Source organism: Pararge aegeria, chromosome Z (genome assembly GCF_905163445.1).
Source record: "Pararge aegeria chromosome Z, ilParAegt1.1, whole genome shotgun sequence".
NCBI classification, from domain to species: domain Eukaryota; kingdom Metazoa; phylum Arthropoda; class Insecta; order Lepidoptera; family Nymphalidae; genus Pararge; species Pararge aegeria.
The window spans coordinates 12695167-12710022 of NC_053208.1; the positions used below are offsets into that span (position 1 = coordinate 12695167).

The 14856-nt window shown below is 35.4% G+C and overlaps 1 protein-coding gene across 1 annotated transcript in view; it reads left to right on the plus strand.

Moving 5' to 3' along the window:
• LOC120636686 (laminin subunit alpha) overlaps positions 1–14856 on the plus strand; it is a 49189-nt gene that overhangs the window by 23864 nt on the left and 10469 nt on the right. Inside the window, exons 23-50 of the mRNA XM_039908254.1 lie at positions 49–209; positions 571–730; positions 840–1073; positions 1851–2013; positions 2092–2254; positions 3179–3301; positions 3454–3631; positions 4106–4409; positions 4960–5188; positions 5813–5940; positions 6251–6375; positions 6828–7001; positions 7283–7484; positions 7913–7992; positions 8075–8183; positions 8327–8441; positions 8522–8683; positions 8847–9066; positions 9287–9396; positions 9485–9606; positions 11072–11345; positions 11605–11766; positions 12614–12801; positions 12980–13176; positions 13434–13567; positions 13925–14122; positions 14258–14406; positions 14486–14764. Coding sequence (XP_039764188.1) covers positions 49–209; positions 571–730; positions 840–1073; positions 1851–2013; positions 2092–2254; positions 3179–3301; positions 3454–3631; positions 4106–4409; positions 4960–5188; positions 5813–5940; positions 6251–6375; positions 6828–7001; positions 7283–7484; positions 7913–7992; positions 8075–8183; positions 8327–8441; positions 8522–8683; positions 8847–9066; positions 9287–9396; positions 9485–9606; positions 11072–11345; positions 11605–11766; positions 12614–12801; positions 12980–13176; positions 13434–13567; positions 13925–14122; positions 14258–14406; positions 14486–14764 — 4843 coding nt within the window. The remainder of the gene's footprint in view (positions 1–48; positions 210–570; positions 731–839; positions 1074–1850; positions 2014–2091; positions 2255–3178; positions 3302–3453; positions 3632–4105; positions 4410–4959; positions 5189–5812; positions 5941–6250; positions 6376–6827; positions 7002–7282; positions 7485–7912; positions 7993–8074; positions 8184–8326; positions 8442–8521; positions 8684–8846; positions 9067–9286; positions 9397–9484; positions 9607–11071; positions 11346–11604; positions 11767–12613; positions 12802–12979; positions 13177–13433; positions 13568–13924; positions 14123–14257; positions 14407–14485; positions 14765–14856) is intronic.

The window sequence follows — 14856 nt, forward strand, 5'->3', positions numbered from 1 at the left end:
TTGTTTTGGATAAAAGTTTATCCATGCAATCTTGTTCTATGCTTACAGAAAGTACTATTAAGATAAATATTACCACTAATGGGCAACAATATGAAGCATCTATTCCTGTGGAGCACTGTCCTTCTAACTCTGGTTGTAGAGCCCTAATCAAACAGTCGAATGGAAATACACTGTTTAGTGTTTCAGATAACTTCACCATCGAATTTAAGGTAAAAAAAAATTATATTCCCAATTTTAATATTTATTTTATAGGCTAATGACGTCATCAATTAACCTATAACAGTCCATTACTGAACTTAAAGCCTCTCCTAACGGAAAGGTTTGCCCATAATCACCACGTCTTTGTAAACGAATATCGCAGTAGATAGTTCGCACAGAGGACACTACACACTACTGCTCGTTCTCCATAATATTCTTTTAGTCGGTGGTGAAGGACGGTGGTGTCAACTGTATTCTGATTTACCATCACCACATGGTAGCGTATTGTAAACTGAAAATAATTTATACTATATAGATCATAAAAATATATTAAGCAATGATCTAGCTTATCGAAATCTTTATCTGTGACAGGGTGGTAATAGCAAGGAAGTTTGGCTGGATTACGTTCTTGTCATTGCAAAACCAGATTTTGTACACTCAGTCCTTAAAGAAGCTAATATGATTGATTACACACGAGAGTTCATCGAGAAATGTGCCGTAAACCATTATTACATACCTTCTAATGAAACAGGTGAGCACAATATTGTTTTAAGTAATAATATACTATCTAATTTGATAACACTTCTACTACTATTTTCCTAATTAACGGAACGGATTTTAACCTTACTTTTCTTGTACAGGATTTTGCCGCGATGCAATGTTTTCGATAACAGCAGAATACAACAGTGGGGCTTTAAGTTGCTTTTGTGATTACTTCGGGTCCACGGAACTGGAATGCAACACCTTCGGAGGCCAATGTCCGTGCAAGGACAATGTAATCGGCAGAACTTGTAGCGCTTGCAGAACCGGCTATTATGGGTTCCCCAATTGCAGGACGTGCCATTGCCCGTCTACAGCCATTTGTGACGAGAACGGTAAAGTTATAAATATTTCGTCTTTAATTCTTAGTCTAAAGAACACTTAAAAGTAAATAATTTTTATAACTGGCTTCCAGTCGTAAACATATCAAAATACTACTAACTTTGATAGACAATTTGAACCAATACCGCTAATACTGAATACGTCTTAACCCTTTTGAGTGCACAGGCGTGATGTTATGTTGTGTGATTGCGGAGACAATGAATATTGATGATATAGCAACAATCGTGGTTGGTTAGTGTCTATGATTTTTTGAAAAGTTTAGCTTTCTGTCTCTGAAACTCATCATCAGATCTATATGAAATTATATTTTCCATATCGCAATAAAGTTATTTGAAACGAAAAAAATGTTCATTGTTCATGCTAATCCGCCTATTGCTGATGGAATTATGCCCGAACATACGTAAAAAAACCCAAAAATCAATAACCACTTATTCTTTACCGCGAAATTAGGAGTGTTATAAGTGTGATCGCTTTATCCATCTGTCTGTACGTCTATGTTCAAACTGACTTAACTTTAATGCGCTTTAGGTACTTGCAATACTTACATTTCTATTCGAGGGCCAATTTTTGTAGCAATTTACAGCTGCTATGCAATCATATGGTACGTCCAGATTTTATCCCGCTTTCCTAAAGATTCTACTTGGTTAATTTTAGTTTAGTAAATTGTATTGCAATGTGCACAGAATATATCACCACTTGTTTCTTAGATGTGATAAGGTAGCGCTGGAGATTGATTTCATTCAAAAAATAATTAAGTTAATGTATTTTAGGAGAATGTATCTGCCCCAAAAACGTGGAAGGCGAAAATTGTGATCGTTGTAAACCCTACACTTTCAACTTTGACGTACAACGCGGTTGCGATGACTGCAGTTGTAATCCATTGGGTGTAATCGACAATCAGTTGCAGTGTGAAGCCGATAGTGGAAACTGCGCGTAAGTAGTACTACAGAGTACAATCAAACGATGCTGATTTTTAAATAATTAGAGTTATTATCACTTTTTTTATTTCAGATGTAAAGAAAACGTTATCGGGCGCATTTGCGATCACTGCGTTCCAGGACACTATGCGTTCCCTGATTGTCTCCTCTGTACTTGTAATGAAGATGGCACTACAGACGATGTTTGCGATCAAAACACTGCCCAATGCTTTTGTAAGAAACATGTCAAGGGCCAGGTAAGTGACCTTAAACGATTTTATATACACAGTAATAGATTTTAGTAGATCTTATACTTAGCTTCCAACCGAGTTATATAAAGTGATATATTGTGGTTAGGGAGTTCGCTTTTGGCACGTACCTCTTACTTTTCAGAATTATGTGTTTTTTTTATTTACGCAACTAAATATCACTGGCATCACTGGTGAAGTTCGAGATCGACTGAACTGCACACCTGAGAATTCTCCATAATGTTCTCAAAGGCTTTGAATCCTCTCTTGGTCGATTACGGTCTAAATTCTTCTCATTCTGAAAAGGAACCCGTGACCTATAGTAGCCCGCTAATGGTTTGATATAACCCCACATAACGTCGGATATTAACTAGCAGAATAAGCACTTCTGGACTCTCCGAGCGGCAGTGTTTGCCCACAATCACCACGCTAATCACGCTGGGACGCTGAGTTTATGATATATTGGTGATATCAGTAGATGGTTGTAGTAGCAGAGAGGACGTTGCTGCCTGTATTCCGTTATATTCCCTTAGTAGCCTCATACGTCACCCGCGAGAAGAGGATGGGTGGTGACAACTGTAAATGTATATGTGTCGTCAACCACACTTCATACGGCAGATGTTTATGTTGGCTTTCCATGTATGAGGAGAATAGTAATGGCTGACTTGAGGGAAGTGCTTGCCAAACAAAAATGGTATACGTTTAACTCGTATTTCAAACACTTAATTACAAAGGTCCTAATCTTGTGGCGTATCGGTAAGCACTGGTTCGCCTTTCGCACGCAGGTGACATCGAGCCATTACCGCTGAAATACCATTACAATATAACATGGTTGTATAACTATTATCACCACAATGTTTAATGATTTAATAAAAAAATATATACGTAACCATGCTATATAGTAAACTAAAAAAAATAATAAACTTTTTATAGGACTGCAGTGTCTGCAAGGAAGAATACTTTAACCTCCAACCTGACAACCCTGATGGGTGCACAAAGTGTTATTGTTTTGGAAAAACAACTCGATGCGCTAGTTCATATCTATCATGGGCTGAGGTAAGGTTACACTTCTTCACTATATGCTTTTAAGAATCAAATCATTATTACCACTCTCTGTGCGCTTCCTACCATCACTCAACGCAGTACTATTCTAAAATAACCTGTATACTGCCTTTCATTCGTTAAATTTGATGAACATTGTTTTTCAGATAAATGGCATGAGTGATTGGTATCTAGTAAATATTGAGGCCAATCGTACGTTGAATATTTTCCCTTTGACCATTGGTCCAAGTATATTAAACGATTCTGTGATAGGCGCCGATCTCGCAAGCAACGAAGATGGTCAGCAAAAAGTTGTCTATTTTGGCGCACCTAGCTACTATCTGGGTAAGACATTATTTTAATTGTATATGTGTAACCAAGGTAATTTTGGTCCGATTAATGCTTAATTTTAAAAAATGTGTCAAAAAACATTTATTACAGCGAGGTAACTATACATTAATAAATTTTCTTAATGACAAGGTTGCTTGGAAACACACCGCTTCGACTCTCGGTGCGTCTCGCAGCGCGTCTTCTCGGACAGATATTTTTTTTTAAATGCTGATGTTGTAATAGAGAAACTGCTGACTTTCTTGCCTAGAACGGCAAGAAATAGTTTTTTTCGGCAGAATAGGCGTTTTGGTGCTAGTGTCACTATAAACGGACTTACTTGAAGCTTCAAAGGCTTATCTTGTCATAAATTTATTTTAAATATGAATTTTAACATTAGTCAGAAAATTTATAAACCTATATTCGTATTTAACCGCCGAAAGACCTAATTCCAAAATGATTTAATTACACACGACTATAATTAAATTTTAGGAAAACGTCTGTCATCATATGGGGGATACCTTACCTATTCCATTTTCTACACCACACGTGAGAACGGGCATGCCATACCAGCAGCTGACGTCATCATAGAAGGACCCAGTGGTTTCATTGTACACTATAGTATAGAACAACCACCATCAGTGGTAAACTGGGCACATAGTGTCAGAATGTCGGAAGATGAATTCACTAACTTGGATGGATCGTCAATTACAAGAGACCAGTTCATGAATGTTTTAGTCAACGTCACCAATATTTATATCAGAGCTACGTATTGGCATGAAGCTGTTACTACCAGGTCTGTTGTAATTGTATTCATACATAATTAATTAAAATGTAATTGTATTTATACATAATATGTAATGAATATATATGGACCACAGCTGTGCTGCTGCTGATATATAAATTCAATCATATTCAACGATATATTTAAACTAAAACGTTGGTGCTAATTATGTTGTACCAGAACAAATCTCTAAACTAAAACTAAATTAATTAATCCAGCAATAGTGCTATTATTTTCTCTATATTCTTTCTGTAAATGACAGCACTATTATAGACATATAAATTAATAAGTGGCATACACATTATTAGTGACCAAGATAGGGATAAAGTAGAAATATTTTATGAAATAGTAAAATGCACATTCTATACTAATTTCATAAAAATCATTTGGGTAGGCAGTATTTTAGTGCACGCATGAATTGCATGACACTGAATGAATGAATTAATACACTTTTATTGTACACCACAGAGAAAATTTACAGAGATACACTGTTATATAATTTAGGGATTTGTGTTCACTAGCATCCGCACCATTGTGATATAAATATATTTTCCATATTTAGATTAATGGGAGTCACTTTAGATATTGGAAAAGAGGAATACGAAGCGCCAGAGAGAAGAGCTTTGTCCGTAGAAGATTGCCAGTGCCCTAAGGCATACAGGGGTCTATCTTGTGAACAATGCGCTGAAGGGCACTACAGAGTTAGCTCAGGGCCTCATGCTGGATTTTGTGTACCTTGTCAATGCAATGGACACTCCAAGGAATGTGATATTAACACAGGAATATGTTTGGTAAATACATCCACACTGTTAAAATAAAAAATGTGTAAAAGATTTCTCTTGGAGAGGAGATAACGCGTTCTGTTTTCATATCTTTCGATTTCGACATCCGCATTCGTCATCCTGATTTATGGGTACGTTAATTTAAAAAAGAGTAGTGTTATAAACACAGAACGCTTACTTCTTCTCTCGCGAAATCCCTTTGAGTTCGAAGTATAAAAGTTATAATTAACTGATGTTTTCCCCGTAACAACATCAAAAATGTAAGTCGGTTGGATTGTTTCTCTTCAACAACATTACAAAAAAACAATCAAACCGGCAAGTTGTATTTGGATTCGCGTACTAAAATAGACTGATTCTAATACTCGGTGTATACAGTAATTTTAACTGTTTGTAAATTTGTTGATTTCTCAAAAAAAAACAGTAGCTACTAGTAGTAGTAGCTAGGTGAAGATACGGTTTTAACTTTCCTTTAATATAAGTTATAAGTATACACAAACCCCTATCATACCAGATGTTTTGCTTTCTTGAAAATGAAATTCTAGAAACTTGATTGTTCCATCTAATTTACATGTTCTTGTTTCAATGATAAATTTATAACCGTAAATTGCTTATCATGTTGTGCTCTTTTCACAGGATTGCACTGACAACACTGAGGGTGATCACTGTGAACAGTGCATCTCTGGGTATCACGGCGATGCTACAGTCGGCACTCCTAGAGACTGTCTTATATGCGCTTGTCCTATACCAAATGCCTCTAACAAGTATGTTATTTAATGTGCACTAAGTATTTTTTTTTGGGTTGATGATTGTCTAGGATAGTATCGGTATTCCACCATATCTTTTAAATGCTTGATCAGATCTGGATTTATGAATCTATATTTACAAACCTAACATTATCCCGAGTATACTTTTTGATATAAATTCAATATGGCTGCTATAACTGCGCCATTTCAAATAAAAACATTCGCGCAATTTTGGACAGTTGTTTTTCTTATTTTATTACGTACTTGCTTATATTGTCATTGGTACTTATTGTATTAGTATTACAGAGTAAATTTATTTGATTTACAGTTTCGCATACAGCTGCGATTTAAGTGATAACGGATCACTTATATCGTGTATCTGTAAGCCGGGCTATGGAGGTGTAAGATGCGAGTTCTGCGCTGCCGGATACTATGGAGTTCCTGAGCAAATTGGTAAGCCTAATAAGAATTACCAACCCCTGCTCTTTGCTCTATTGAAGCAGCGGAGTGTGTCTAAATGCAAATCTCTCTTTAGAGGGAGAAGCAATTTTCTCGAGGGGAGTGAGCGATACCGCTTAGATACCGTTTAGGGGTATGCTTTTAATATTACTGCCATACTCCTGATGCTGAGGCCGGTGCCCAACAGTGGTATAGAATAATTAAGCAGAGAGTGACGATGATGGCAATTATGGGGATCTAAAAATAAGGGCGATCCTTTTCTTTCTAAGTTGGCTTAGACAATCGGTCGCATGCCTGCATTTTTGTATTTTTTATTATTTCTACATTTTTTTTTGATAGGTATATATCAGAATAAAAAACTTAAAGTTTAAAAAATAATAACCTTTTGATATTTTCTAATTGTAATAACCATCTCGATACCTTACACGTATAGATTTATTTTTTAGGTGACTATTGTAAACCTTGCAACTGTTCTGGTAACATAAACACCGAAGATCCTGGCTCTTGTGACAGTATCACAGGAAATTGTCTTAAGTGCGTGAACAATACTGCTGGAGCTGCTTGTAATTTATGTGCTCCCGGTTTCTTCGGTGATGCCATCTTCTCCAAAAACTGTACAGGTAACAAATTATTCGTACAGTCATTCATTTCTAATTTAAAATACAGTTGAAAGTTTGTTTTGTCACCATTGTCACTGTATCTTTTTTTTTAACTTAAGATCTAAGCTCTTGTCGGTGTGTCACTCCCAACCTTCTCTATACATGGCTCTCTCTGTCAACTGTATAAGTCCCCAGCCCCTTTCGTTTTATTTATCCCATAAAATCCAATCTCGGTGATCAACTTCATCATAGTATCTTATTGTTAATTGTATTCTAAACTTTTATGAATATTTTTGCACTAGCTTGTGTTTGCGATGATTACGGGATGGAAAGATGCGATCCGACCACTGGCACTTGCGTATGTCGCCCCGGAGTCATTGGTGATAAGTGCGATCAGTGCCTTCCTGACCATTGGGGTCTAAAGAGCGGACAGGGATGCTCCCCCTGTAATTGTGGTATCGCTTCGGAATCAACACAGTGCGATGATGATACTGGAAAGTGCAGGTACTAATACTACTATACTAATATACTATTTTTTACCGTTGTATACTACCAGACACTTTAATCTATCCCCTCTAAAGTAACTAAGCAATATTAATCTAGTATAACAAATAAAGAGTTATAACATTAATTTCGGAACAAGAAATTTGGAAGCAGCTGATGAAATTAAGTACCTATTAAATCTTTTTTCTGCCGCATGAATCAAACTTGCCCATTAACTGCAATTGATTGAGTTGATATCGCCGCTGCAACGCGCCGCTGATACTTTATATAGGGTGCATTTTAAACACCAAATTATATTGATATACAGTAGAAATAAGGCTGGTTGTTAACCTACCTAAAGAAGCTACGAAAAAAAAACAACGCGTATTCGTCGATTGTCATTTTTATATAACAAATACAGTTTTATTTTATAACGCAATGTGTTTTAGATGTGCTAAAGGTGTTACTGGAACTCACTGCGACCAATGCGCGGCCGGCTATTGGAATTACACAGAGGAAGGATGCGATCGTTAGTACATCCGCAATTTGATAGCTAATTCTATATTTTGTAGATTTCAAGTCTTTCATCTTATCTTAAAATTTGTTCGCAGGTTGTAACTGTAACACGGGATATTCGATTGGATTCATGTGTAATTCCACAGGGCAGTGCGAATGTCTGCCTGGTGTAATTGGAGAAAAATGTGATCGTTGTCCAGACAGGTCATATAACTGATGTATTTCTAAATGAAGCGAGAATCGCTTCGCTTTTTCTAAATTTTGCAAAAAAGCTTTAGATTTCTATGGGTATTTGGTTGCGTCTTGAATCCTTTTACAACGCAATGACAATATTTTTTTCTTCACAGATGGGTATTCAACCCACAAAAAGGCTGTTCAAAATGTAATTCATGTACAGATGCTCTGCTGTTCACAATTGAAGATTTAACCTACTTATTGAGTAACGAAACTCATGACTTCCAGGTAAATATTGTGATAAATTTTCACTATTACCCAGTATCTACTTTATTTTATATATTTCTAAAGCTGATGATTATTTTTAGGATAAAGCAGATTCCTTCTTTACCACACAAAGGCTAAATTACATATCTAATCAAACCGAGCTTTTAAAGCCAAAAGTCGCCGAACTAAGAAATGTTGATTTAAGTGAAGTTACAGCAGCTGCAAAAACTCTAGAAACCAATGCGAAAAACCTTCTTCGATCGGTAAGAAGAGATGCAAATATTAAGTTATCATATCCCTTCATTTTATATTTTCTATACTGATAAATTTTTCAGTGTTTTACTAATCTTGATTTAATATAATTTAAGTGATTTTGAAATATATTAAACTATTAGTGTTATTATAAAACGTTTATTTGGACTATAGGCTGAATTCGCTGCAACGGATAGTGACAAACAAATTTTAAGAGCTGCAGATTTGACTAATACTGCCGAGAACGTTCTCGCTTCTGTGAGAGAAAACAGCAAAAAGGCTAAGGATATTGTATCCCATGTATCAGAGCTAGCAACAGGATTGGAATTAAGTCAACAACCGAAAGTAGACAGTGCCTTAGCTGAAGCTAGGCAAATTAAGAACGACATTGCTGGTAAGTTTTATGTGTCATGAATAGTGTGAAGCTTTGTTAAACAAATTATTGGTTAATTTTGGATATGCCTAGTTTATTAGACTTTGATATAACGTACCATCGGTTCTTGTATTAAAAATAAGTCTAACCAATTTACGAAAATGCTACTCACTCTCAAAAGATGCAACCACTAATACTAGTTAGGAATTAATTGATTTAATTATTTTCATTTCTTGCCTAGAAAAAAATTTCAAACAAAAAGCGGTACAAGCATCCAATGCATTCACAAATGCATCGCAGCAAGTAGAACGAATGAACGTTTTTGTGCAGCCAGTTAACGAGCAAGTTAAGGTAAGCATTGAATAATGGATTTATTTATATATCTGCCATACTGTAACTGTTAGTAAGTAATAATTAATTATGAATATATTAATTTCAGAAATTCGAATCCCTTACTAACGGCACTCGTATGCTAAAAACAAAGTTGCAAGAAATGTTGGTATACTCCGATACAGCAGAACGCATTGCCTCGGAAGCAGAAAATCTAAACGCAAATAACAGGTAAAAAGTTAATATGAATTTCAAATCAATATGTAAGATCTGATGATCACACACACACACATTTATAGCTTGGTGACTTTGACGATTTTATTGATCAAATTTATGTTAAAATAATAGAAATTAAATGACCCAGACTGATAGGATTGTAGCTTCGGCCCGGTACTGACAATTTCTTATCGCCAAAACGATTTCCTAACACCTCAATATGCGAAGTCGAACATGCTTAGTATTGTATCATTGTGTGTTGCATCTGGCAAGTCAATTACATAAATTAAAAGATTGTGGCACACCGAAATTTATTAGTGTCCTAGCTGACCCGCGCAACTTCGTCTGCATCATTATACATTTGATGAATTCCTCAATGACAAGGTAGATTGGAAGCAGCCAGCCTCGCTCTCATCTCCCGCAAGATAGTAAAATGATTGTAAATGTTGATGTTGGAAAAGAGCAACTACTGAGTTTCTTGCCGTCTCTTCTCGATAGAATCTGCTTTCCGATCCGGTGGTAGAGTCACTACAAACATATATACTTAACGTTTCAAAAGTGCTTATAAAGTAGGTCTACTTTATAAATGAATTTGAATCAAATCGGTTATTATCGGATTTAATATCTTTTAGCATTTCTATACCCGTCGTACCGCCTAAACGATAGGTCCAATTTGAATAATTTAAAGAGGAATTTGCAGATACATAATCAATTTTAACTATAAAACTATTTATTTGGATAAGGATCTGATAGGAACGTTAAATCATTATTACCTACAAAAAAGTCCGGGAGGCTAAATTTCTAACTGTTAAGACACAATAACCTTATTAATACAATCTTAAGATGTCACCATCTTAAGATTGTATTTTGATCTACAAATTATAACAAAAAGCGGTTATTGTGTCTTAACAGTTAGAAATTTAGCCTCCCGGACTTTTTTGTAGGTAATAATGATTTAACGGAGCTATAAAGTAAAATTGATAAAAAATTTCATCTCATTTCCCGGGAGAAGCTTATTGTTTATCGGGATAAAAGTAGCCTATATGTTGACCCGGAATATCAGCTACCACTATATCATATTTTATTTAAATCCGTTCAGTAGTTTTCACGTGATGCCCGGACAGACAGACAGACAGACGTGCTGACAGACAGACAGACAGACAAAAATTAAATAAAAATCTGTTTTGGACTCAGTCTCGATTATAAAGCATCCCCCGGTCAAAATTTTCAAAAAATATTAAATGTACAGAAATCTTCCAGTCACAGTTTTATTATAAGTATAGATGTTGGGATCTGTATGTAACTTTATGTTTTGGTTTACAGAAGCAATTCCAACGCATTCTTGTCTATTTTGTAAATTACTTTGAAACCAATTATACCGTTCCCCGCATTCCCTATTTTCTGCAAAAGGAGCTCATGATTAACGCTAATCGTTATTTATTTATGATCCTACAAATCTTATTAACTGTATTTTTTACAGGAAGTCAAAGTTTGAGAACAAAGTTTCATCAGTAACAAAATTAAATAGTGCAGCCATGAAAGATTTAATTGATTCTGCGTTTGATATAAGCAACGCAACTTTGTTCACTGGTAGAACAAAAGAGAAATCAAGAAACATGAGCCTGGCTTTAGAAGATATTCAAAACGTCAACACGAACATAAGCAACTCCATAGAAACACTTACACAATCATTGCCCGATTTGACCAATCTTACGAATGAAGCATTTAACCATGCTAGCAATTTGCGATTTAGAGTAAGATATTTTGTATTTAGATTTCGTACACCTACTTAAATTACCATTTAGTAGAATAAACTTAGTCTTCTGTTTTAAACAAAATAAAACTTATAATAACCTTAGTTGAATGTCGCTGACTATAGCTCAATAGATAATTGCCAAATTATGGTTTAAAAAATTATAAAACGGAACTTGGCTTTGACACCTTGTTTTTTGCATAGATAAGCTATGGCTTTCTTATAAAATTTGCTTCCTACATATTTGCGTATCTTTTCAGGCAGATAATTTAAGAAATTTAGCGGATAGAGAAAACAATAACTCACGTACCCAACACGCGTATAGCGCAGCCTCTGCCTATTCTTCTATAGTGCAAGAAATATCGGATGCCAAAGACGCTAGTGATGACGCCGAAGCTGCTGTTGTAGATATTACAGACGTTGTAAGTATGAAATATTAAGTCGTCATAGGTATAATTAAACAACAATATCGAAAAGGATGCATACCTAGAATTTTACTATGTTCTAACATAAGTTATAAAACATAACTTTTTTTGTGGTATATAATGTAAAGAAAAATATTTTTGAGTTGTTAATTAGGAGTCATTCAGCTAACTTAAGTTACAAATTTTACATTTACACAGACTAAGTATTTGATGTTAATTGCTATTATAAATAAATATACAGGAGTATTTTTTAACAGAAGTTTTTAGCAAAATATACGAGATATGCCCTTCTAGATATTGCAGATTCGATTATTATAGTATCATCTTGAATTATAACAAGGCCTTATCATATCTACTCAACCCCGACACACCTCCAACTCCTATCATCTTAAAGCATAGAGAAGTGAGTCACTCAAAGTCGTGCGGCATAAAGTTGTTTAAAAACTGTGAAAATAGTTTCAAAAGAGTGGAACTCCAGTTGCGCACTAGTCATACACTTCCTACAGCCCGCTTACCAGTCGTCGACAACGCCTTGTCAACCCGTTAACGACCCGTTGCCGACTCGTGGACTTCGTGTTGAACATGCGCTAACGAAGTGCTATTATACCTACGATACAATGTAGCCGATTGTACATTGGTCAAAGTCACTTTGTTCACTCATTGACGAAGATGCCGACTAGCCGATGTAAGGTCGACTCGTTTCGATAATTCCTAACTTAGAGATGAAGCTGCGTTAAAACGGTGTTCGAGCGGTGTGGATTTGATAAATGAGCGAAGGCCTAAAACGCTTGAATTTACATATTTTACCCCGATCATTTTAAAACATTTTTTTTTCTTTTTATAGAATGGCAGGCTCAAGGGCATTGTCGAGCCAGCACGTGAACGTTCTCTCACTCTTTTAAAAACAGCATTAAAAGCTCTAGAAATTGTGGAGCAAAAATTGAAACCAAACCTTACATTTGCTGAAATAGCGCTTAAAAACGCATCTTCCACTTTTGGCTCCGCAGATGATGTGAATAATGCTATAGAACTGTAAGTATTTAAGGGATTATTAATTATTATAAAACACATTAAAAAATAAAGTAAAATATAAAAACTAGTTAAGGTGTGCAAAGGCGGTCTGATCGCTAAAGCGATCTTATGGATTCTACTATTGACTATAAATTCATTTAGTACGAATTCCCTTACTATTTTTGGCCTATGGTTTCAGGTCCCTTCCACTATCACCAAAAGTATCACTAGAAAATGAAACAAAAAAGGCTGATACGGTAGCCCAAATAGTTAAATCAACTGTGGATACTATGTCTAATCTTTCAAGCGAACTTTCCAAAAGCAAAGAATGGGCGCAGACTTTACCTAAACTGGCTGATGATGCGCAGAAAATGACATCCAATGTTGAAAGTTTGAGTAAGTAAACGTGTTCTTTATTATAAAAACAAATTACGGTAACGTGGCGCGAACCAGTATACGTGCAACGTGAATCGGTGGCGTACGGGAGGCATGACGGTTTAAGAGAGCATCATGCCCATAGCCGTAACAACATACGGGTCGATGATATTATTACCAAATTTCGCTAGTAAATGTTACACATCAGTACGTCCATTTTAAAAATGCAAACTTAATTGTAATTTATATTCAAGACAACTTTTATTTTTTATTTTCAGTAAAAAATATTCAAAGTATGGATCCAGTGGTCCAGTCTAAGTTAGAGACTGTCCAAATGAAACAAGATGATTTAGAATATCGACGAAAAGAAGCTGATGATAAACTACAGAAAGTCAGAGAACTGATTGAACAGGTACCTACCGTGCCTAAGTAACAAAGGTTTTATTTTTAAATCCCCATACTTGGCATTATATACTTTTTATCTTGGGATAAACACGCTTTTTGCGAGATTTTTTATTAATACTAAACTAACTCAGACAAAGTAACGGGAAACTGTGAGGGAATCCTAATATATAATTAATAACAATGTCCATCAAAATTTTAATCTTTGAAAAATCTGAATAGGATTCTTTTTATATGTATATAAATATTTTATATATAAATAATTTGTTTTAATATAATTAACACTGGGATACATTTTATTCTTCAAAAGTTTGTAATTTCATAGGGACAGAATGATCATATTTTTACGAATGCTTATTACTTTCAGGCGCGTACAGTTACAAACCGTATACAGGTGGGAGTAAGCTTCGATCGGCATTCAACTCTTCAACCTCGTTTACCCGACACTATAGACGAAATGTCTACATCAACACATGTATCTGCTTACTTCCGCACTAAAGAAAATAATGGCTTCATTTTATATCTTGGAAATCCGAAGGACACTATGCTGCGAAGAACGAAATCTGTAAGATATTTAACTAAATATAACAACATAATAAAATAATTATGACAAATACCTACTCGTTAAAGCTACAATATTGTATACTGAGTTGACAGGTAGTTAAGTTACAAGATATTATTGATATTTTTCTTCTTTTAGGATGACTTCATGGTAGTAGGCATACAAAACGGCTATCCTTATCTAGTTATGGACATCGGTGATAGCGCATCATCTGGGCGGGAACCAGCTAGGATCAGCAGTGACAAATTTGTTGCTGACAATCGATGGTACCAGGTTATTGTTGATAGGTATGACTATTCATATTAGCGAAAAAATTTAATCCGACCTGCGATTTCGAAGTAACAACCTTTTAAACTACTTCAACAGAGTGGGTCGTAACGTCAAGCTATCGATTCGTGAAAGTCTGGACAACGGATCGGAAAAAGTATACGACAAGGATGCTGTACTACCAGGACAACATACTATTTTCAACCTTGACCGGGATAAATCAAAACTTTATGTTGGCGGAGTTCCTTCTGATGCGAAACTTCAGAGCATAAACTTCCCAGCGTTCGAAGGTCAGATTGAAGAACTGATGATTGGTGACACTCCTGTTGGATTATGGAATTCTGTTAGCGCTGCTAACCTGAAAGGAGCAAGACAAAGGTAAATTTCAAAGTACAAATATAATTTTTACATTATACAGATACAGAAACTCCTATTATTTTCTCTCCGTATTCCTCCTTCCTAACCTTAAA